This window comes from Puma concolor, chromosome A1 (assembly GCF_028749965.1).
Source record: "Puma concolor isolate L17-30 chromosome A1, mPumCon1.1.hap2, whole genome shotgun sequence".
Classification (NCBI taxonomy): Eukaryota; Metazoa; Chordata; class Mammalia; order Carnivora; family Felidae; genus Puma; species Puma concolor.
This window is the reverse complement of record NC_141667.1, coordinates 7,182,034-7,204,845: the sequence shown is the minus strand read 5'-3', so window position 1 is coordinate 7,204,845 and position 22,812 is coordinate 7,182,034. Positions and strand designations below refer to the sequence as shown.

Genomic DNA, 22,812 nt, shown 5'->3' with positions numbered 1-22,812 from the left:
CAAAAGTTGCTGCCCAGTTTTGATGGCATTAGCGTCCTGTGACTGGGTGCTGTGTTAACTCAGGATGCTTATGTGTGGAATCGTGTGGGCGATTCCTTGCCACTTAGGACTTGTGTACAGTGTTCTGTCCTTAGCACAGGTCACCGAGCTGCTCATGGGGCTCTCGTTCGTCCCTTAGGAGCCAGGCATTGTCTGCACAAAAGCATGTGTCCTTGGAAAAAACACTGAGGAGGTAAGACATACAGAGATACCATATGAATGTTCACACTTTTCTTCTTCCCTCTTGTCTCCAGAACCAAACTTCGTGTCATCTTACGACATCGGAAATTTCACCTACTTCTTTTTCCGAGAAAACGCCGTGGAGCACGACTGTGGGAAAACCGTGTTCTCCAGAGCTGCCCGGGTCTGCAAGAATGACATCGGGGGGCGGTTCCTACTGGAGGACACCTGGACCACGTTCATGAAGGCTCGCCTGAACTGCTCCCGGCCTGGGGAGGTCCCCTTTTACTACAACGAACTGCAGAGCACTTTCTTCCTGCCCGAGCTGGATCTGATCTATGGCATCTTTACCACCAACGTGTAAGTAACTGGAAGAAAATTCTTTCCCTGCTCCTCTGTCCATGGTGCATGCGTCTGCTGTTCTTTGACCTTTGAGAAGTTGGAAAGTTGCTTTAAAGGAAATCTTTCTTATTTTACTGGGCCAACGGCCAAAGAAATGTTTGAGTATGAATTAAATATTATGCAAATACAGTGTGATTTCTGAGACTTGGTATTCGGGAAATAAAGTGAAGCAAAAAAAGTTTCAATCTGTCCTTAGGTAATTGTAGCATCAAGTTACCGGACTGTAATTTTCTCCTTCCTGATTCACCAATGTGTTCTGGGCACTGTCTGAAATGCTGGTACATATTAGACGCATTTTTTTTCCATATGCAGTTACGCGTTTGGGCACAATGAAGGCAGTGTTTTCTGAGTCTGATCTTTGAGTAGTATATTTCGTGCCCACACCTCCGGTCGTAAGTGAAATGCACATTGTCACTTTCCCGTAGCTACATTTTCAACCATTGTTCTAGGAGACGGCTAACCTGGGCAGGCTTTTCTAAAATGATGACTGTACTTTAAAAATATCCTTGAAAAAAAGATAACATCTTTTTGTTTTTCTTGTGGGAGGTGATACTCCTAGCTCCAGAACTGCTAAATTTTGGATAAGGGAAAGCATGTGAAGTTTCCTGATCTTTCGTTCACTCTTACTCTGGTGGAGTTGTAGCGTGACCCACATCTATTTCCCATTCTTTGCTGGTGTGCAGTGAAAGATTCAACAGGATCACATCCCGCCCCCAGGGGTGACAGATCCCCTTTTCATACTCAGACTCTGGGCCCCCTTTCAGTGGTAACCGTGGTCCGCAGTGTGGACTCTGCTTCGGACCATCTTTGAGTCTCTATTCTGGCAACTTAACAATGCAGAAAAAATGGAATCAAGGCAGTTTAAAAGTGCTGATAAAGAGTGTGGGATGACCAGCCATCCTGGCTTGTCTGGGATCGTCCCAGCTTCAGCATCTAGACGAGTCCTGCATCCCAGGGAAACCCCGGGGTCCTGGGAGAATCGAGGATGCCTACCCAGCAATTGCTGTAGAACCACTTGATCTCCTCCTTCCTTCCATGTTACTCTTTCCCTCTGTCCTCTCCCCTGCTGAGCTTAAGTGTTAACAGTCACTCGATAATAACATTTACTCCGTGAAGAGTCTTCTTTCTGACATGAAGTTAGAAGAAGCCTGAAATGGATGGCGCCCCACCCACCCCCACCCCACCATGACCACCTTCATTGTAAATCTGGTTTTCAACCCCAGAGCTTATTTTCCCTCCTTGATACGTTTCTTTTAAAAAATCAATTTATAGTTTCTGAAGCTGATTTGCTTTCCAAAACCCGGTTTAAGAAATCGCGTCGGCTGCGCAAGATGAATGTTCAGTTGCTGACTTGACATCAATTTTACACACAATGGGAGCTGGGCTTACTTAGCTGTTCATTCCCCTGGCTCTGGGCAAAGACAATTTAAAAAGTTATGGAAATACTGCGTCTGGACTATTCAATGGTCAATTTAGACACTCGCAAAAATAAGTTTCAGACTATTCCAGACGATTTGTTTAGTGTTGCAAGTGTCCATCATATTGGACATCACCCAGTATATAGCATCTATCTATATCTGTCTATCTATCTATCTATCTATCTATCTATCTATCTATATCTGTCTATCTATCTATCTATCTATCTATCTATCTATCTATCATCTATCATCTACTATCTATCAATCAATCTATCTATCATCTATGTGTCTATCTACCTATCTATCATTTATCTATATTAGAGATAGAATCACTAGATCTTTCCTTTCTGTCTCGAACACTTACTCTCACCAGGTCTTGGGAAGAACTTTCGGATCCATCCATTTCTAGTTCCACCATACGCCCCACCTCTCTTCCTTCTCATGTCTCAGCCTTGGTCTTACCTTCTGGACAGATGACCACATTCTTGACAAGACTTGCTCCAAACCAAAGAAAATGATGATGGGAGGCAGCCAGCAGTGGATGAGTACATCATGCTGTGGCTCAGCTCTCTGGTGTTGCTGCTCATCGTTTGCTTTGCCTCTGTATATTCATCAAGGTCTCTTAGCACTGGGGAGTGGGGATGAAGGTCGCTCCCCTCGCTCATTCTGCCCTAGGACTGGGTGGTTTTCTCACCCCCTGGCCATGAGCTGGGCTGCAGGAAATGGCCTACTTACTACCGCGTGGAGTCGCTGAAGGTTTTACCATTGTGTTCCCGGGTGTCTAAAAACGGTGGCTCACAGACAGCAAAAACCCGAGCCGTGCTCGAAAAAAGCAGATTTCTTTTACCAGACCATATTTTGCTGTTTCCACAGTTAGCAAAAGGGCGCCGGACTCCTGAGAGCCTCTCATTTACAGCTGTCTCGGCAGAGCCTGAACTCTGATTTAAGGTTTCGAGATTTCCTATGTCAGTGCCATGTCAAATTTTTCTCTCTGACCCTTCGGACTTAAAATGCTTTTCGAATTAAAAAAATGTACATAAATGAAGGGTCTCTGACAGGGACTTTTTGCAAAATGCTTTCGGTTGATTATTTTTGAAAGGCTTGCAAACAGACACCACTCTCTGGGGATCTAACAAAAAGAAGCAGCAGCCACAGTTTGCCCGCCGCCATCTGAAAGAACCAGATGAACAGTTGGGACAAGAGCCACCCGGACCGTTGAGAGGCTCCAGCCCCCGGAGGAGAACGTCTTTTTCCTCCTGTTTTTAAAAGGCCTGACATACGGCTCTTCACAACCCTCTGTCCTCTTGTTGCGGCTGAGTGAATTAATCCCATCCGGCAGGATTAGAAGTGTCATAACTGCTAAATAGTCTTGTTTCTGCACCCAAGTGTTTGTTCTCCCACAAGGAGACCACAGAGTGACATCAGTCACTGCTTTGGCTTCATCCCTGTTGGGGGGGACTTAGGACACTGTGATCCTGAGGTTCTCCGGAAGGTGCCTGCGCTAGGGGTCCCCGCAGGACTCTGACCTGCCCCCTTTCCTCTCTCTTCCCTCCCCCTCCCCCCAGGAACAGCATCGCTGCGTCGGCCGTGTGTGTCTTCAACCTGAGTGCCGTCTCCCAGGCCTTCAACGGGCCCTTCAAGTACCAGGAGAACTCGCGCTCCGCCTGGCTGCCGTATCCCAACCCCAACCCCAACTTCCAGGTAATTTCAGGGGGGTGGGGAAGGCACTCATTCCTCTTGTGTAGACAGCCTGGGACAGTGTAAAGCTGGGTACATGCACAACGCAGCTGGGGTCTCCCCTGACCCTCACGGACGTGCCCACGCTCAGCCTGGCTCATGGAATATGGCCGAGGCCTTTTGTCCGCTGAGGTGCCCCGGGCCGAAAAGGGGCCTTTTGTCAGCTGGGACGCCGAGACTGAGCTGAAAAAGGCCAGAATAAAGCAGCAGGGTGGGAAGCCAAGCTTCAATTAGTGCTAATGATGGCGGACCCTGTGTCCCCAGAAGCTCTGATCCCTAATGAATGACGCCGTAGTGAATGGAGCCCAGGGCACAGAGCAGTGGAGACGCGCAAACAGAATTAGAGCACTAATTGGTGAACGTGGGGAGATTTCCTGTCGGGGTGAGTGGGACGTGATGGTGCAGCTGGGGGAAGCAGAGCAGGTGGTGGCCATTAGCTCACGAATCACAAAATTGCAGGATGTTTGAGCTATAAGGGGCTCCACGTCATTTTCTCTCATCTTCCGATGTTCAGAAGAAGCTGGGACCAAAAGAAATGTGATTTCCTCATGTCTGGTCCATCAGCAAGTGTATTAGTCTGCTCAGGTGGCCATCACAAAATACCACCGACTGGGCGGTGTGAATGACAGACGTATGTTTCGTCACAGTTCTGGAGGCTGGAAGTCCAAGATCAAGGTTCTGGCTGATTCAGTTTCTGGTGAATCGCTTCCTCTCTTAAAAATGGCCACCTTCTGACTGTGTCCTCACGTAGCCTTTCCTCAGTGACTGGGGAGAGACCCTAATCCTGTGGGATCAAGGCCCCACCCTTGTGAACCCACTGAACCTTAATTACTCCCTTCCAGGCCCCATCTCCAAAGACAGCCACCTTGAGGGTTGGGGGTTCAACATATGCATTTGGGGGAGACACAAACATTCAGACCGCAGCAGCAGGCTTCCCTCTAGGGCCTCCCTTCTGACACGGATGCTCATACGATCATTGTCGTCGTCATCGTGCGTGTAATTTTTAGTACCGCCACGTTCAAGACTCTGTGCTCATCATGTTGCCCACTGGCAACGGTGTTGGGATCAGTAACAAATTCTCCTGCAGACAGAGAGGGGTGCCAAGCCTCCGGGCAGAGATTCAGTCAGGCCAAGGACACTGGCTGATCAGTTGCTGAGCTGAGATCTCAACGCCAGTCCTCAGATGCAAAGCCCCACCCTCTTCTGGCTAAAAGACCGTTAGTTAGTTATGGTAACTAATCCAAGTTAGAACTGGGTTCTGTACCCAGGCATCCACGTTCTGGTTGGTTGATCATCCCAACACCTAAAACTTTTGGCTTTTGAGAAAACTAGGAGTACAGAAAGGGTTCAATTATTTTATACCTTCCTTGGACTTTGGCAGGGACTGTTCAATTGTAACTGTTTTGAAAGAATTTTTTTTAATCAAATTTTTGGTAATTTAAGAGCATGGGATTGGGGACAGATGGGTGGTTTTTACAACCTCTTTCCCATTTTGCTGCTTTACTGGGGCATTCTGTTAGCATCTTCTGTCTCTTGTTCTCATCAATAAGATGAGGAAAGTGGGATACGAAGGCACAGGAATATTTTAGGAATAAACTTTGGTAATATTGATTAATGTGTCTTGCTGACTGTAGAATGTAGTTGGAGAAGGTGACTCTTAGGGACCATTCACTGGGTGCCTTCTGGGGTCCCACATTGTGTCAATGCTTTATATACCTGCCCTGCTGTCTCCTCTCCCCAGCTCTGTAAGGTAGGCATCGTCATCCATGCTTTAGAAGTCAGGAAACCGAGTAACCAATTTATATGTATTACCCTAGCCCTGCTACTCAGAAAATTCAGTACTGGTTCAGTACAAAGAGATTCATATCACAGGTCAAGCGGCTAACAGCTTAGTGGGAACCAAACCTGAAGTGACCACGGCTCCTATGGCATAGACAGTTTATGTCATTATTAACTGAACATTGATGCTTTGCCCCTTTGTTGAGTCTCCATCTGAATTTCTCCCTGTCCTCAGATGATGGGGTACAGCGTAACTGTTTAAGAAGGCCCTCCGTAAAATCCTGAAGGTGGAATATATCATTGCTCTTAAGAAGGTGCTTTGTAAAGTCCTGAAGGTGAAAAACAATTAACGAAGATGCTCCCTTTATTTACAGTGTACTCTTAATGCCTTGATGTTTCTATTGCAAAAGTCTTCATAATGAACAGTGACTTAATAAACCCCTGATGCCTTACCACCTCCAGGCAGTGGATAACTTTTAGCCCTTTTGTCTGAACATATTTGTAGCACACAGCAAAATCTCTCGTTTCCTAAGGCCACAGGCCTCTGGTTTTATAATGCCAGTGTCACACGGAGAGGCTTACTCACGTTTATGAGATGGGAGTAGGTTCATGCCATATAACAAATGAAGCTTGCGCAAATGTGACATGCATTTCAGGCAGGAAGCTTGCTTAGCTGGGCTTAACTTGTTAGGGTAGAATTTAAGATTTACAGGGAACTAAAATTTAAAATTTTTTTTTTAATGTTTATTTATTTTTGAGACAGAGAGAGACAGAGCATGAACGGGGGAGGGTCAGAGAGAGAGGGAGACACAGAATCCGAAACAGACTCCAGGCTCCGAGCTGTCAGCACAGAGCCCGACGCGGGGCTCGAACTCGTCAACCGTGAGATCGTGACCTGAGCCGAAGTCAGACGCTCAACCGACTGAGCCACCCAGGCGCCCCAGGGGAACTCAAATTTTAGATGACGACAATTCCTTGTATATTTTCTGGTACAAAAATGTACCAATGGTTTTCTTTTGGTTTATCGTATTTGATAACCATGATAGCATTAGCATCCTTACTGATATTCATGAGACGATGTAGCTGGCACAGGGTGGGAATACATTTTGAATTAAGGATCCTTCCACTAGTCGTTATGTTTGCAGTAACCACCAGTGAGAAGTGGTTCAATTTTTTCCATTCTTGTTTGCCTAGTGACATTTGGAATTTTATGCAGCATTTATAATAAGAACTAGCAAGTTAGTTGGAGGAACAGAAATGTGATTCAGGTTCAGGAAGAAGAATGGGTCGGGAAGGACAGTGCCTCATTTTGCAAGATGTAAACCTCAATTGAGAACAATAACAAAACAGCAAAAGATAGCGTTTTTATAGTTGCAATCTAGAAACCACCGTAAGTAGTTCTATGGAAACCTACCCCGTTAGAGCCTGCGGTCCAAGTCATCTTGGCCCTGAACTTCACTAGGAAAACAGCATTGGTCGGTAACAGGAAACACCATCCAGACCCAGTGGACAGACTCCGCAATTTTCTGTGCGTTTTTGACAACCACCAATCAGAAATGATGGAGCCAGAATGGAAAACAGACCCTTAAATGGTCAGACAGATGAGGAGGTCATTCTTGGGCCAAATGAAGGGGTTGACCAGGTCCTCGGGACCCTGTGATACACAGCGCACGTTTGCAGTAAGATGGGAAGAAGAGAGCCAATCAGATCGGGCACTCTGAGCACAAGGCCGGGTGATTGTGGAGCTGCACAAAACTCCAGCAAACTGGAAAGAGGATGGCATCTATTGTCTCTGCAACAAACAAAAATGCAAGTATTATAGCATTAAAAAAATTAGTCGAATGACTGTCTTTTTTACTTTCAGAAGTGGTAGCAAGACAACCATTGTGGTTTGTAACCCACTTGAGGACCGTGACATTTGTCTTGTTACCCTCTTGCACGGAGTCCCCAAGGTGTCACAGAGACACCTGCGGGAACCCAGTGTGTGAGGCACAGCTAGAGAATTTGCAGCGCATTAGAGAGCTAGATGGGTTACTTACGACCCAATAAATATATACTGTAAATCTAAATAGCTTTCAAAATATGAGAAAGAATCCTTGGGTGAGATATTTATTATAGGCTGGAAAAATAAACCAAGACGTTGTAGAGCAGAGTTCAAAATTAGTTCCTGGCCAACGATGTTGTTACCCAGTTCCGATGTGTGGTAGTTTTTCCCGTACCGTGAAGTAATTTCCCAGCACCGTCTGGGTGTCCTACCATTCAACTCAATTCGGACACTATTTACCAGGAGAGAGCATCGGATCTCACAGGTACAAGGGTCAGCTCTACAAGCCTTCTGCCCCACCTCTTGCCACTTCAGGTGCTGATCTGAAGTCCAGTTCCTCACCTGTGCTTCGGAACCTCTGGTTACCAATGGAAAATTCCAATGATCGCTGCCCTGGGTTCAATTACTTTGCTAGTGGGGCTCACAGAACTCAGAGAAACATTTTATTGACTAGATTACTGGTTTGTTATGAAATGACCTAACTCTGGAGGCGATACACCAGGCCAGGTCTGGGGAAAGGCGCAGAGCTACTCCGTGCCCTCTCTGAGCCCTAAATCTCCACATGTTCACCAACCCAGAGACCATCTGAACCCTGTGTCTTTTGGGGTTTTACGGAGGCTTCCTTACATAGGCAAGATTGATTGAATCATTGGTTATTGGTGATTGAACTCCGTCTCCATCCCCTCTCCCCTCCCTGGAGGTCAGGGGTGGGCTGAAAGTTCCCTATCTTCTAATTATGTGATTGGGTCTCTAGCCAACTGGCCCAGAGGTGCCTCGTTAACATGACAAAAGGCACCTTTACTGCTCTTGACACTTAAAAAATTCCCATGGTTTTAGGAGCTGTGTGTCAGAAAGAGGACAAAAACCAAATATGTATTTCTTACGAGTCACAATATCACAATGGCAGTTCAGGTTGATGACTTAAGATATGGGGTCCAGGGTAAAAAAAAAAAAAATGATAAGGGGAGGTCAGTGGTCCTACTACCCAGCTCTAGTCCAAGGAGGCCCCCAGGCTCTTGCAGACCCCCAGATTCCTCGAGAGCAGCACAAGGTCCTCAGTTTTGTGTTATGACTCCTGATTTCTGCGATGCATTAAACAACAACAACAATAACAAAAACCACACACTGTGCCTAAGACACAAAACCTGTGTGTTAAACTTCACCCAACAAGTAGGTAACTAAGTGCCACCTATGCTTAAGCACCGTCATCGGTTTCAGGAAGAGCAATCTGGCAAACACAAAGTCACTCTCAGAGCCAGAGCTCACCTGGGTAGACCTCAGACGGAGTCTGGGAGAGTACTTTCATTTGGTAACACATTTGTTAACAGGCAACGTCCCTGTCCCTTAAGTGCTACTGTTAAATATGATGACGATGTGAAATCTCCTAGCACAGCCCCCTGTCCCATGAGCAGCTGCCTGTGTATTCACCCATTGATTCCTTCCTTTACTTATTCATGCATTTCCCTCTGGCCACTGAAGCCCAGTGCACCATAGAATTGCTGTCCTGCTACAAGACAGATTTGCCATTGGTTGAATGGCTTCTCTGTGCCAGGCACACTGTTTTGTTCCTTGGCATCTACAGGCACTTTCAATTAATTTACAAATGCCTTCCACTGATGATCTCAGCTGGCCTCACAACTGCCCTGGGAAGTGAATAGAGCAAGTGTTTTTCTAGCTACTTTATAGGTAGAGACAGAAGCTGAGAAGCAGCATCTTACTTGAGACCGCATGGCTCCTGGGGCAGCAGCACGGAGCCCTTCACCTGGCCGTGATCCCATCACCTGTGGACCCATCGCCTGGCATAGGGACTGTCCCTGCAAGGAAATGGGACATTGCACATTGGACAAGACTCGGGATCCATTTCGGACACTCTCTAATTTTACAACCGGCTTATCATTTTACAGCATGTAGGGCATTTTTATCAAGTGCTACAAAAAACTATCACCTATTTTTATTTTATTTTTTCTTTTTCTTTCTTAAGACAGAGCATGGGTGGGGGAGGAGCAGAGAGAGGCAGACACAGAATCGGAAGCAGGCTCCAGGCGCTGAGCTGTCAGCGCAGAGCCCGACGCGGGGTGCGAACCCACGGGCCAGGAGATCATGACCTGAGCTGAAGTCGGACACAACCGACTGAGCCACCCAGGCGCCCCTCATCTATTTTTAAAAAGCAGTTTCCATCTTACACTTTCCCCCTGTAACCTGTGATAAAACCAAGTATTAGAAATGACGTGTTATCAACGGCAATCTCAGATGGTATGGACAGGGAAATCTGTTTCCATCAAACTTGCTTATGGGAAGTTCTGCTGGGGGTTAGTCTTTGTTGGCCCCAGGATTCAAGCTTCGGAAAGAGTTGAGAAAGATCGGTGGGGATTCTCTGATTGTGTGCTCTGCCCCAGGAAAGCTTTTCTCCCTTTCCCATCCTGCTGTCTGCTTTATCTTTGCCCCAAACCATCCTGCACAGGTACCTGCCCGTCTCTCCACAGCCCAGCTCTGGATTCCCTTCTCAGCATTGCCGGGCCTGATTTTTCCCCCCCTTTTATATACCAGATTCATGTTCATGGTGGCTCCTCTGTCTCAACATCTCTTTCCTTCCCTTCTTCTTCCTGGTTTCTTCCTTTATCCTCCTCTTTCCACTTCTCCCTTCCTCCCTCCCTCTGGCTTAGAGAATGAGCACAAGGCAATAAAGCCACCAGTACCTTGTACCCATGTGAAATTTACTGGAATAATATTACTTAATTGACAGATTAAAATGGCCTAATTCTATCTCCGTGGAATCCATATCTTGCTTATAGACCCACCGTTCCAGTAGGGATAGTAATAGAGCTATATGATGTTCTCGACTGCTGCATTTTCAATTTTGGCACCTGATTTACAGGCAGATATAGTAGTGTGCACTTGGCCAGACAGCTTCTATGTAACTTCAACACGTGATGGGGAGTTTTCATTCCTATGCGTTCAGATTAAAGTCAGCACTGATTTCTACCGGATTAATTTTTAACATCTGATCATATATTTCTGTAATGGAGTTGAGAGACTCCCCAGATGTGATGAGTTTAAATCTAGAATGGGAGGGGCCCAAGGGAGGGGGGACCTTGGAGAGAGCAGAGAAGCACACATGTTTGCACACTGACAATCTTAACCTTCCGAGTCCCCCTCCCGCCGGGGTGGCCAGGATCAGCTGTGCGTGTCCAGGTGGCCGGTCCCCGTAACGGCCTGTTTTCCCTTGCAGTGTGGCACGGTGGACCAGGGCCTGTACATGAACCTGACCGAAAGGAATCTGCAGGATGCTCAGAAGTTCATCCTGATGCACGAGGTGGTCCAGCCTGTGACCTCGGTGCCCTCTTTCATGGAGGACAACAGCCGCTTTTCCCACGTGGCCGTCGACGTGGTGCAGGGCAGGGACATGCTCGTCCACATCATCTATCTGGCCACAGGTAGGAGTTGGCGCCTCCCCTGAAGAGTTTCCTAAGCATGAGATTTCTATGTCCAGCCGCAAGTCGGTCTTCTTTGTCACCCAGCAAAACCCACGAACCAACCTTGTCTTCGTCATCCTCTGTGTTTCTCGTAGGGAACTTAATTTCACTCTTTTTACATTACCTTGGCCATAATTTTAGTTGGGAAGACAGCGCCTGGTTTCTTAACTGTCGTTTCTTAAGTGCTCATAAAATAAGGCTTTTCTTGGCAAGACCATTTTCCTTTGTATAGTTTAAGACAATGCAATCGGAGGGCATTGTTGGGTGCAATATTATCCTGGGATTGTCATAATGATTTTCAGTGGATTCAAACAGTGCTCGCAAGATATTCCTGGTGTAGGATGTAGATAGAAGAATTTTGAAGAATATGTTTGGAGGCATAAACAACAAAATACTTTGAAGAGAAACCGGCAACACTATTTCTCAGATTATAGATGACAGCTAGACATGTCCAGTTTCCAAGGTAACTGGGTACTGGAGGCAGGCGTCTGGCACAGAAAGGGTGCTTGAGACCAGCCTCAGTGACTGTGTCTCAGTCTGCACACCTGTTCAGCTTTTCCTTGCCTTCAGGTCCTCCCGTGCAGAGTCCCCTCACCACGGAGCCTGCCCCCATCCTTACATCCTCTGTCCAGTGCCCTGTCCAATGACCCCTTTCTCACAGAACACAGTTTTTATTGTTTTTGTTGTTTATAATATCTCATACCCACTACTGGTTGATTTTATTCGGGAAGTCACCAACATTTATTGAATTTTTACTATTTTGTGGTTCGTATGAGCACTGATGAGTCAGATGGTGAACAGACTGGCAACATCCTGCTCTCCTGGGGACAACATAACATCAGCCAGCCGCTGAGGGGAAGGACCGAGAGAGTGATTGGCTTATGCTGTGAATATGAATAGAGCCACGGGCTAGCAAGAGGCGGGGGGCTCCCATCCTTGGCTGTTGAGGGTTGGTCTCTCCCAGGAGGTGACATTTAAGCTGATAGCTGACTAAGGAGAAAGACCTGGCCTTTCAGGACGAGGGAAACAGCGAAGGTACAGGAGTGGTCACCTGGGGGCAGTGCCCCTGTGTTGTCAGGTAAGGACAGGGATGTCACTGTGGGATTGACAAAGGAGGCCATGAGTGCCTCTATGGTCAGGAGCAGGAAGGAAGTTAGGTGGAACATCCATGATGAATAAGGCTTGGAAGAGAGAGGATTGATATGGTATCCTAAGGGATTGGGAGTTCAAGTTTGTGGTGTTTTTTAAGAGAAGACAGAAGTACCATTGCAGTGTGTGTCTTGCTCGTTAGAGCATAAGAAGAAATCAGGTCTTGGTTTCTGCCATTTTTATCCTTAATGCCCCACAGAGGGCTGGATGTGTAGCAAGGTGAGGAATGAGTGAACTGGACCTTTCCAGAAGTTTCCCTAGTTTTTCTTCATAAGTGTTCTGGTTGACTCTGCCACGGAGAATAGAGTCATCTTGGAACTCCAGGCGGCTGTTGAGTCCCTCATCCGTACCTGGGGGTGGAGGTGGCGAAGGGAGATGAGGCTGGTCGGTACAGAGCAGGGGCCTCAGCCTGAGCATTCTGACCTTCCCACAACCAAGGCCCTAACAAGGTGGGGTTTGCTTCCTTGTGTTTATAATGATTTGTAGCGAGCTTCTGAGGGTTTCTGATGGCACTCTTGTTGTCCTTTAATTGTGTCTGGTGTCTTAGTTCAGGCTGCCATGAGAAAATACCATAGGTGGGGTGGGGGTGGAGGGCTTAATCTACAAATCTATTTCTCACCCTTCTGGAGGCTGGAAGTTCAAGATCAAGGTGCTAGCCAATTTGTTTTCTGGTGAGTGTCCTCGTCCTCATTCATTCTCCGTAGATGACCAACTCCTTGCTGTGTCCTCACACGCTGGAAACAGATCATCTCTGTTGTGTCTCTTTAAAAGAGCACTAATCCCATTTATGGAGGCTCCACCCTCACGGCCTAATGACCTCCCAAAAGCCCCGCCTCGAAATATCATTGCTTTGAAGATCAGGGCTTCAGTATGAATTTTGGGAGGACGCACACATTCAGTCATTAGCAATGAGCAACTTTTTCTACCACTTTTTAAAACTTGCCCACAGGAATAAAATACTTGAAGATATTTTTTAAATTTTTGTAAGTTTACTTATTTATTTTGAGAGAGAGACAGAAGAGTCTGAGTGGAGGAGGCACAGAGAGAGAGAGAGAGAGAGAGAGAGAGAAAGAGAGAATCCCAGGCAGGCTTAGCCCTATCAGCACACAGAGCCCGATGGGGTGGGGCGTGGACCTGAGCCGAAATCAAGGGCCGGACACTGGACTGACTGAGCCACCCAGGTGCTCCTTGAAGATCTTTATTGCAGACAATAAGCTTGCGCAGAATCTAAATCCAATCACAACAGATCAATTTGGGTAAATTGTGAATTTAAGATGAAATTATGGTCAACATCCATGGCTTTTTAAAGAGTGTATCTTTCTAGAAACTTGCTTGCCTCTATCTGTTTTGAATGACCTCATGATTGGGCTCCTGCTCTCCCCTGAACCCCCTCCCACCCCCTCCCACAAGGCAGCTAGGGGATTAGCTCTGGACTCAGTTGCTAGCTACCCCAGGTTGTCTCCTCTCCAGGTTTGCAAATCTGATGCTCGTTTACAATGCACCATGTGCCATTCAGCGCATGTGTCTTACAGAGGTTCCTTTTTGTTGTTGTTGTTCTACACACCTGATTCAGATTTTAATCTATAATTTACAAATTCAGTCATGGCATCCATCAAGATGTCGCTAACGAGAACCACAGGCTGAGGTTACGGGGGAAGAAGCCACACCACAGAACTGTCCTACAGCCTCCACGTCTCACTAGTCCGGGTTTTGTTAATCTCAAAAGAAGAGGAATTTCCAGGGGGTGAAGGTCCCCTCGAACAGAGAAATAACCATGGCTACGTGGGGTCCTAACATGAGCAGTCCTCAAACCGTGTGCAGGGATTTGGAGCGGATGCTCGGAGAGTTCCAGTGGTGGCTAGATGCATAGATGGTATTTAAGTTTGTTTAGACTAGCTTGATAATTCTAACCGTAGGACTAATACCGATTACAAATTTCATGTCTCAGCCAAGTTCTGGATCTTTTCATACATCTCTTACAGCACTGACTAATCCCTTCTTTTGTACGTTTTAATTTAGAATAAAATTTAGTTTTAAATGGTATTATTTTTAATGATCCAACATACAGGTTTCTTTTGTTTTCCCAAGGAATTGAAATGTAAAAGTGGAATATTAGACAAAATATTCCAAAATGCCAGTCTGTTTTTACTAAGCCTGCTAAGAGCCGAGCAGTTCCTGACAGGTAGGGATGATAAAGATTAGAGATTTTGGCTTAAAATTCTAAAGGCTGATGTTGATGTGGTCTTTTATTTATGTCTTCCCAGTAGAGTCCCATCAAGGCAAACCAGGAACATTCCTCCTTTTTGATATTAAAGCTAATACTGAGCACACGTGGCTGGGGCCCTTCTAGGCCCATTGCAGCACCTTCTGGATCTTTACCCGGGAATTCATAAATGCTCACCTGGTAGAGGAGGAGGGTAGCATTGACAACTAGCGAACATGAAGCAGAGTGCTTCCTAACTTGCTACTCAAGTCAATTTGATATCTTGGGTTTGGGAATCCAGGTCTGGTGCTAAGTGTATTTTCTCCCCCTGCCCCTCCTTGATTTTACCTGAATTAACAGGCATTGGAGACAACCCGCCAGTGGCCACTTGAAAGTTGGTTTATTTTATTTGTCAGCATTGTCTAAAAATCGACGCGAAATAGACCTTGGCCACGCGGTGGTTCCTGGTACTTCTCGCAGCTTGAATGTCTCATCCCTGCCGCCCGCCACCCCCCTGAGTCCACCGGCCTTTTCCAGACAAGCCCTGGTCTCTTAGCTACAGCTCGCGTCTCTGTCTTGTTGAAGATCCAGCTAGGCAGGGCTAGGCGCATTATCTGGGCCATGACTGTGCTGCTGTTTTATAAGTGACCTCTTTGAAGGGCTTCTCGGAGCAAGAGGCAAGTTGGCATATGGCAACTCCTTTAGAAATTGTACGCCCGGACTTGCTACGTGACTGAGTCTCACGTGCACACAGCTGCTCACTTTCTCTCTGCAAAGATAAAATCAGAGCCCCGTTGACCACTCATGTGTTCCGCGGCTCTCCTCCTTACTTGATCCGCGAATGCCATCGTTTCTGGCACTTCTGCCTGCGTGACATTCCTTTGCTGGGTTCCATCTTTCCTGCTTGCCCCTCATGGGTGGCTGTGACTCAGGCCCTGCCCATTGTCACGGTGGTTCTGGTCTGTGCTGCCTCCCTGCAAATACCATTCAGTGTCAGGGGTTCTACCATCCCTTCCAGGACGAAGTACATTCCTTGCGTTTTGACTTTGCCTCAGTTCCAGTGTGTCTGTAGTTGAATGTGTATCTTTATTGCCCAGATCTGCTTCTGTTCCTGTATATTCTGTCTCGTTCTTGTTCAGGCAGCACATCCTGGAGTTTCAAACCCTCTGCCACCCCTGGGAACCATCCGTTGTACCTTTCCAAAACTTATCCCCTTAATTCAGACCCTTGTTATTTCTAGAGAACTGTATTTTTGTTGTTGTTTGTTTACTTTGGGGGGGTGGGGGAGCAGAGAGAGACAATCCTCACGTGGATCTTGAACCCATGAACCGTGAAATCATGACCTGAGCCGAAAGCAAGAGTTGGCTGCTTAACCGACTGAGCCACCCAGGTGCCCCTAGAGTACTATTTTAAATCAGTGTTTGTTCCCTTTGAGAATGGGTAAGACCTTGATTCTGATTTAGTATAGCGAGCTGGGATTATTTGGACCGATAAGAGAACTAACATCAAATTACAAATTTTATTTCACTTTTAAAATTTTATTTTTATTATATTTTATTCAAGTACAGTTAACACACAATATTACATTAGTTTCAGGTATACAACATAGGGATTCCACAAGTTTCTACATTATGCAGAAAGCTGGGATTTCTAACAGGCTCCCAGGTGAACTTAACGCTGTCCATTTCTGGACCGTATTCAAGCCGTGCAGTTCTGGATGAAATAATAATTTTGACCTGGAATCTCTCTATAACAGACGTACCTCACCTCTGTCTGTGGTTAGGCACTGACATCACTGTGACTGGTTTCTAATTGTTTGTGATGCAGATATAAAATCTGTTCCCCAACATGAGCCTAATGGTTACGTTCACTGTTCCTTTCAGTACCTACTGTTAGGATTTGCTAACTCGTCTGAGAACATCTGGTATTTGCTTTGACAGAAAATGTTGAAGATGCAGCCAGCTAGTACAGAACGATTAACATTATCAGGCAAAAAAAAAAAAAAAGAAAAAAAGTCAGAAATCATCTGTAATAGAACTTGGTGGTCTAGACAAGGGGCCGGCAAAGTTACAAGGAACGATTTCTCCAAAAAAAAAAAAAAAAGGAAGATTGGGTCTGAAAATTTCAAAGCACAACAGTTTGAGCAATATTGATTCAGAATAAATGAGCACTGGATAGAGCCAGGTTAATTTTTAAATTCCAAAGATAAAGAAAGAATTATTGAGGAGAAAAAATAACTGCAAATGGAAAAGAAGAAACAAAAGTTAGGCGGTCCCAGAATGCGCTCCAGCTGCGTAAATCTGTGAAACACGGTCCAAGATATTCTGAGAAAAAGAAAATGTGAATCGCGAATATCACGCTCAACCAGAAATAGAGAATAGGCAGACACTTTTGCAAACAAGAAAACCTCACGAAGTAGAGTGCCAGGGGTCTCTTTTACAAGCCCCAGACAAGACCCGTTCCTGCTTAGATTCCACCAGTTGATAGAGCAGCTTTGAGAAATAATGGAAAGCAAAACAAAGCAGTGGAAGTCTTAAGACCAGATTGCAAGCACAGCAATGTATACAATAACTGGAGGAAAATTAAATGTGACTCGAGGGTTTAATTCTAGGATAATCTCTCCTTCAAAAGTAAAGGAGGATTCACGGTATCCAGCGTCTGTGATTCCTACCTTAAAAACAGAAAACCTTGATTTCTAGCCAAAGGAAGAAACATCAGAACAGAAACCTCAGGAAAGAAGTCATGGGGAAAGGATGGGTGTTGGGATGAGAATCCATTTTAACTTCGGATAAAGAGAAATGAAGATGCCCTATAGGACCTGATGGTAAGGGTAAGCAAGGGCTGTGAGAGTTGGTGGAGCACAGCATGCTGGGACAGCTGAGAGAAGGCCTGTGAATTGGACATCCCTCGGAGCATGTGCTCAGCTTCTCTTGCCTTACTTTATCCTGGGCCTTCAGCCATTCGCTGTCTCAGCCACCACCATGGCTGATGGATTCCCGGCAGGACCGTGGGATTCTTCCAAGTGATGCCTACTGGCTGGTGGCCAGGCGCCTCCTGCCACCTCCGGACCTGGATGAGACATCGTGCCACTCGCATGGGGTCCCGCTTCTCACGCAGGTGCAAAAGGGACGGGGAGATGCCCTCAGAAAGGCAGGGAGCTCAACTCCCTGTGAGGTGAGCTTCACCCGGTGAGATGCGGGGCATGGGAAGAAACGAGCTGATGAATTTCGCTTCTCTTTTCCCCTCCAGTGGGCTGTCCGAGGCAAGTAGCCAAGCACATGTCTCTTTGTAGCTTGACGTAAGGGAGTGGCCCCAGGGTGACACCTCACATGGCATTCCTTCCCATTCCTTCCTGCTTCCTTTTTTTTTTTTTTTTTTAATATTAGTTACTGGTGTACAATATACTCTTCTTTTCTTCCTTCACACACGCAGCCCTGGGGTTGTCCCCCTAATCATGCATTAGCTCCTAAGCCTGCTTCACACTCTGTTTTCTAGGCAACCAGAGTCAGGGAGACTTCACTCAGCCCCGTAGAGCTGCATGGCTACAAACATAGGCAGACAGAGAAGAAGAGATATGCTCTATAGACCATGTTCAACCTATAATCACTCGAGAATAATAAAACTGAACATTTTGTTTTTGTTGTTTAATTTTTTTAATGTTTATTTATTTTTTGAAAGAGAGAGAGAGACAGACAGAGTATGAGCAGGGGAGGGGCAGAGAGAGAGGGAGACACAGAATCCGAAGCAGGCTCCAGGCTCCGGGCTGTCAGTACAGAGCCCGACGCGGAGCTCGAACTCACGAACTGTGAGATCCTGACCTGAGCTGAAGTCGGACGCTTAACCGACTGAGCCATTCAGGCACCCCTAACACTGAACGTTTTGTAAAGAAAGGAAGTAACATGAAGCAATCAGTATTTCCAGCTATCACTGTCCATAATTCCTGGAGAATGAATTGGAGGGTAGCCCCGAGGATAGAAATGGGAGAATTTGGGTCTAAAGCATCAGTATAATTTTGTTGCAAGATTTGCCAGTTATGCGAAAGCAATCGTTATAAGGACATGTCATTTCACTGCAGTTGTGTATTGAAGACTAGTCTGTGCTCAAGGCTACCTAATTCAAAATCCACGTCCAGGAGGAGATGGGTGTGGCGGGAGTGGCTAACAGACTGGCAGCGGTGGGGTAGACTGAGGCATGCACTCGTAACCGGGGCGATATTGCCCCTAAGGAGGCAGACATTGATTCCTGAATGACAAAAATATCTTACCTTTATCCACAAAGCACAGATATGCACGCACTGCATAAGCAAAAACATATATATATAACTATATATTTATGTTTTATTTTATATTTATATTTTATTTGATATTTATATTTTTATATATTATATATAATTAATTACAGATTAATTATATATAATATATTGTATATTAATATACAATATATTATATATAAATATATAATATATAATATATAATATATATATTTGATGTATATATGTCAAATTAATAAATATATATTTATATTTATATATTATGTTATATTTATATATTTATATATTTATTTTATATTTATATATTTATATTTATATTAATTTTATATTTATATAATATATATATACATATAGTGTATATATAGTCTATATATATAGTGTATATATAGTCTATATATATATTGTATATAATACATATAGTGTATATATAGTCTTTAGTATTAAAATTTCCTGTGCTGGAGGACAAGTACGGAAAAAAAAAAAACCCAAAACTGTGAAGAGTCTCCTTGTCAGAGAGATAAAGGAAAAAACATTTGAGAAACACTGTTCTTGGGGATTTTTGTGGAGAAAAGTTAACAGATTTAGTATATGTTCTGGAAGTATGTAAGGATGAAATGGATAAGATCACTAGTAACTCCTGATTTGTTTGCTGTGGGCAGGGGAGTGATTGCTGACAACCTTTTCTAAGAAGGGAGAACTGGAAATGTGGGGCCCCGATTCCCTGGAGAGGGTTCAACTGTGAACACAGTAGACTCCCAGCCATGAAGAAGCTCGTATTTCAGAGAGAGGTACAAACCACAAAACGGTTAGGTTAAATGTCGGTTGGGGGAAAAGTACAGCACAACGAAGGAAGTAGGGAGGCCAGGTTTCAGCGTTAACAAGTCATTTGTAAGGGAAACAAGTGGGATCCATTGTGTTTAATGGTTTTTAGGAAGTAGGAGGTAGAGACTAGAATTCCACTTCCAAGGACTTTCGTGTGTTAGAAAGTGCCATCTTGAGTCTTTTCGGTAGAGATTAGACTCCATGAATCTGACTTTAGAAAGTTTGCAGCTACTGATGGGAATCATCTCACTGAGACGGCCCACTGTGCAGGAGAAAGGGTCACTGAATGGGTGACATTCCGAGGGCCGCCAGAGGTTGGGGGTCAGATAATAACCCCAGGGAAGAGAAAGGAGACGCCTCAATGCAGATGGGACCCCAGCACTCATGCTTCCTGTGGCTTTTCCATGAGTACCGTGGAGAAAATATAGCCAGTGAGTGGCTGTATCCTACCCTCCCTTTCTTCTCTTTCAAATATATTTTCAATATAGAATAGAATATAGAATATGTATTTATTGTTACTTGCTACCAACCATTATTAAAATTCAGAAATCAGTAATGATAAAATAATTGCAGGGACTAATAGCAGTGTAGGAAAACCCCAATTGAGCTTGTAGAAAAAACAGAGAAAGAAACAATGTTCTGTGTACTCTAGAAATTTCTCCTGTAAGAGTAACGATTGGGGACTAGCTTATTAGCAAATGCAAAAATCCCATTCCAGACGTTATCTCCCTGGGTACAGTTCCTTCCAGTACCTTCTCTTAAGCCCTGCAGTTCCCCTTTTGTAGAGAGGAACATGACGCTGCTGAGTGAAGGACAGGCCCCAACAGTCCCTAGGACTGAGGTACACAAGACTTGAGAGGCTCTAGGGAGATCCCTGTGGGCACTAAAAATTAAATGATTCATTTCTGTGGCCATTATTAACCACTGTCTTCCTTCAATATTTACAATCGGTGTCACGAGTAAGCAAGAAGTTGTGCGCATCTTTTGTTGGGAAGATTTTGCAACAGTCACCCCTAATTCTGTCCTTCTCGCTGGACATCAAAAATCCAAACTGAATCTGAACATGCTCATGTGTGTCTGTTTGTGTAAGGTGTTCCCATAGGCTAGAAGGAAGCATTATGTAGTTTGAGTGTTCCTTAGATAGAATTTAACAGATTTTGAGTTTAATGATAAAATAATTGCAGGGAATAATAGCCGTGTAGGAAAATCCCAACCACCCGGTGTTATGGGTTAAATTGTGTCCTCCCAAAAGACATGGTGAAGTCCCAACCCACCCAACCCACCATTATCTCAGACTGTGAGCTTACTGGGAAATAGGGTCTTTGCAGGTGCAAGTAGTTAAGATTAAGCCCCATAGGAGTCAGGTGGACCCTTTATCAGATATGCCTGGTATCCCTATAAGAGGAAGAGGAAGACCCACATAGGGAGAATGATGTGACCACACAGACAGAGACCAGAATGAACAGCCACAAGCCAAGGAACACCAATGATGGACAGCCACCACCAGAAGCTGGGAAGAGACAAGGAAGGATTTTGCCCAGAATCTCAGGGAGTACAGACTTCTAGCCTTCAGGACTGCGAGTCAATACGTTTCTGTACCTTAAGCCATCCAGAATGTGGTATTCTATCTCAGCAGCCCCAGGACACTAATCCACCTGAGGGTACTTGGCCACTTTGCATCTGACCTTGCAGCCAAACTTCAAGTGTGTAGCCTGGCCTTCTCCTGTTCCGCTGACATTTCTCAATGACCAGAACTCAATGAACAAAATTTGCATTTTTGTATTAGTTTATGTGAAGCCCAATTAAAATGGAAAGTGTACTGTTGAAAACAATTTAAAAATGCCAAGCCACTTAAAATGGCATAAGAACAACTAATTGTTTTGCTTTACTAAACACAGGAGCATTCGTTCTTGTATTTTAAGACGTGTTGTTTTTAAACATGTTTTCCGAATAATTTTAGTTGCTTACGCCCAGCTCCCCACCCACAAAATAATAAGTTCAATGCTACCACTTAGTGGCTGTCCCGGTTTCCTCTAAATGTGATGCAGTCCGCCCCGGCGTCTATGGAGTGGCCCGTTTTCCTGGTCTTTTCTTCTCTGCCTTCTCTCCCCCCACCTGTCGTGTCAGAGACCCTGCTGAGTCTTCTACTCTTCCTCTTGCTTGTTGCACATGATCAGCATTGATTGAAAGTTGCCTCAAGTAGTCAAGTGCTGTGGTCTGTGGGCGGAAGAAATACACACCATTTCTCTTCACCCCATCTCTTCACATAAATCCCATCTGATGCTCACATTTGACATATCTCGTTAAGGTTTCGTGGTCATTACTAGAGTTGAAGTACAGTAGCCTCCCATTCCCAGACCTACCGTCCTCCTGTTTCTACAGATATCTAGGTAGTATGCCTAGATCGTTTCTGTGGGAGAGGATGTCAAACCCCAAAGAGGTTTTACCAATGCCCCACATCTCCACTGCTGCAGAGGAACAGAGGAACCCTTTCTCCCTGGAGACTTTGCGAGGCGATGATATCAACAACGTACCGTATCTCTTCCCTCTTTCCTGCTTCCTTTCTTTGTACCGTGACCTAGATGCATGTTGTTTTCCTGACATGAGGGACAAACACACAACATGTCAGGAGAATCCTCCAGCCACCCTACAGGCGGTGAGGTGGCTGCGTCTCTCCCCCAGGGGGTGCCACCTCTGACTCGGTTGTTCCAGACCCCTGGCGAGCCTTCAGGAGTCCCTCCAGAAGCAATTGACGCGGACCTCTGAGCATAGAGGATCAGGATGAGGTTTTGTGTTTCCTTTGAGAAGGCAAGGGACAGAATTTTAGAATGCCGGTGTGCATCCACGCTGCAGGCGGGCATTAGAGTAATATGTGAAATTGCTGTCAACGGGCCTAACACGGCCATTGTCCCCGCTGTTCAATCAGAAAAAATAAATTGTCGTCAGTACTATAAAATCTGGAATGGTTGGCTTCTGTTACGTTAGCAAATTGAATCTGTGTGCTAGGAAAACTTGGGTTCCACTCAGATGGCCAGGGTGCCGTCGGTCGTCTTTTGTCCCTTGAAAGGAATGTTGTCTTCAGAGTAAATCTTTCTGTAATGATTTCATCTAACACAATGGCCGTGGTAACGGGGGCTTTGCAGAGGCGGCAGGTCGTGTGGGCCACAGCGGAGGCCCATCTGATCAGGCCGTCAGATTACTTGTAGGGTTGTTTACGCCTTGGTTTTAAAAATCTCCCTTTTTCAGTCTTTGCGCAAGCATCTCCTTGCTAACCTGTAGAGTCAATGTTTGCCCGG

The 22,812-nt window shown here is 45.4% G+C and overlaps 1 protein-coding gene across 10 annotated transcripts in view; it reads left to right on the top strand.

The window, feature by feature from the left end:
* The window catches only part of SEMA5A (semaphorin 5A), a 482,459-nt gene that overhangs the window by 333,581 nt on the left and 126,066 nt on the right, over window positions 1–22,812 (top strand). For all 10 annotated transcript variants that reach the window (XM_086675940.1, XM_086675881.1, XM_086675888.1 and 7 more), the window contains 3 exons: window positions 294–579; window positions 3,605–3,740; window positions 10,829–11,033. In XM_086675940.1, the coding sequence (XP_086532066.1) occupies window positions 294–579; window positions 3,605–3,740; window positions 10,829–11,033 (627 nt within the window). The remainder of the gene's footprint in view (window positions 1–293; window positions 580–3,604; window positions 3,741–10,828; window positions 11,034–22,812) is intronic.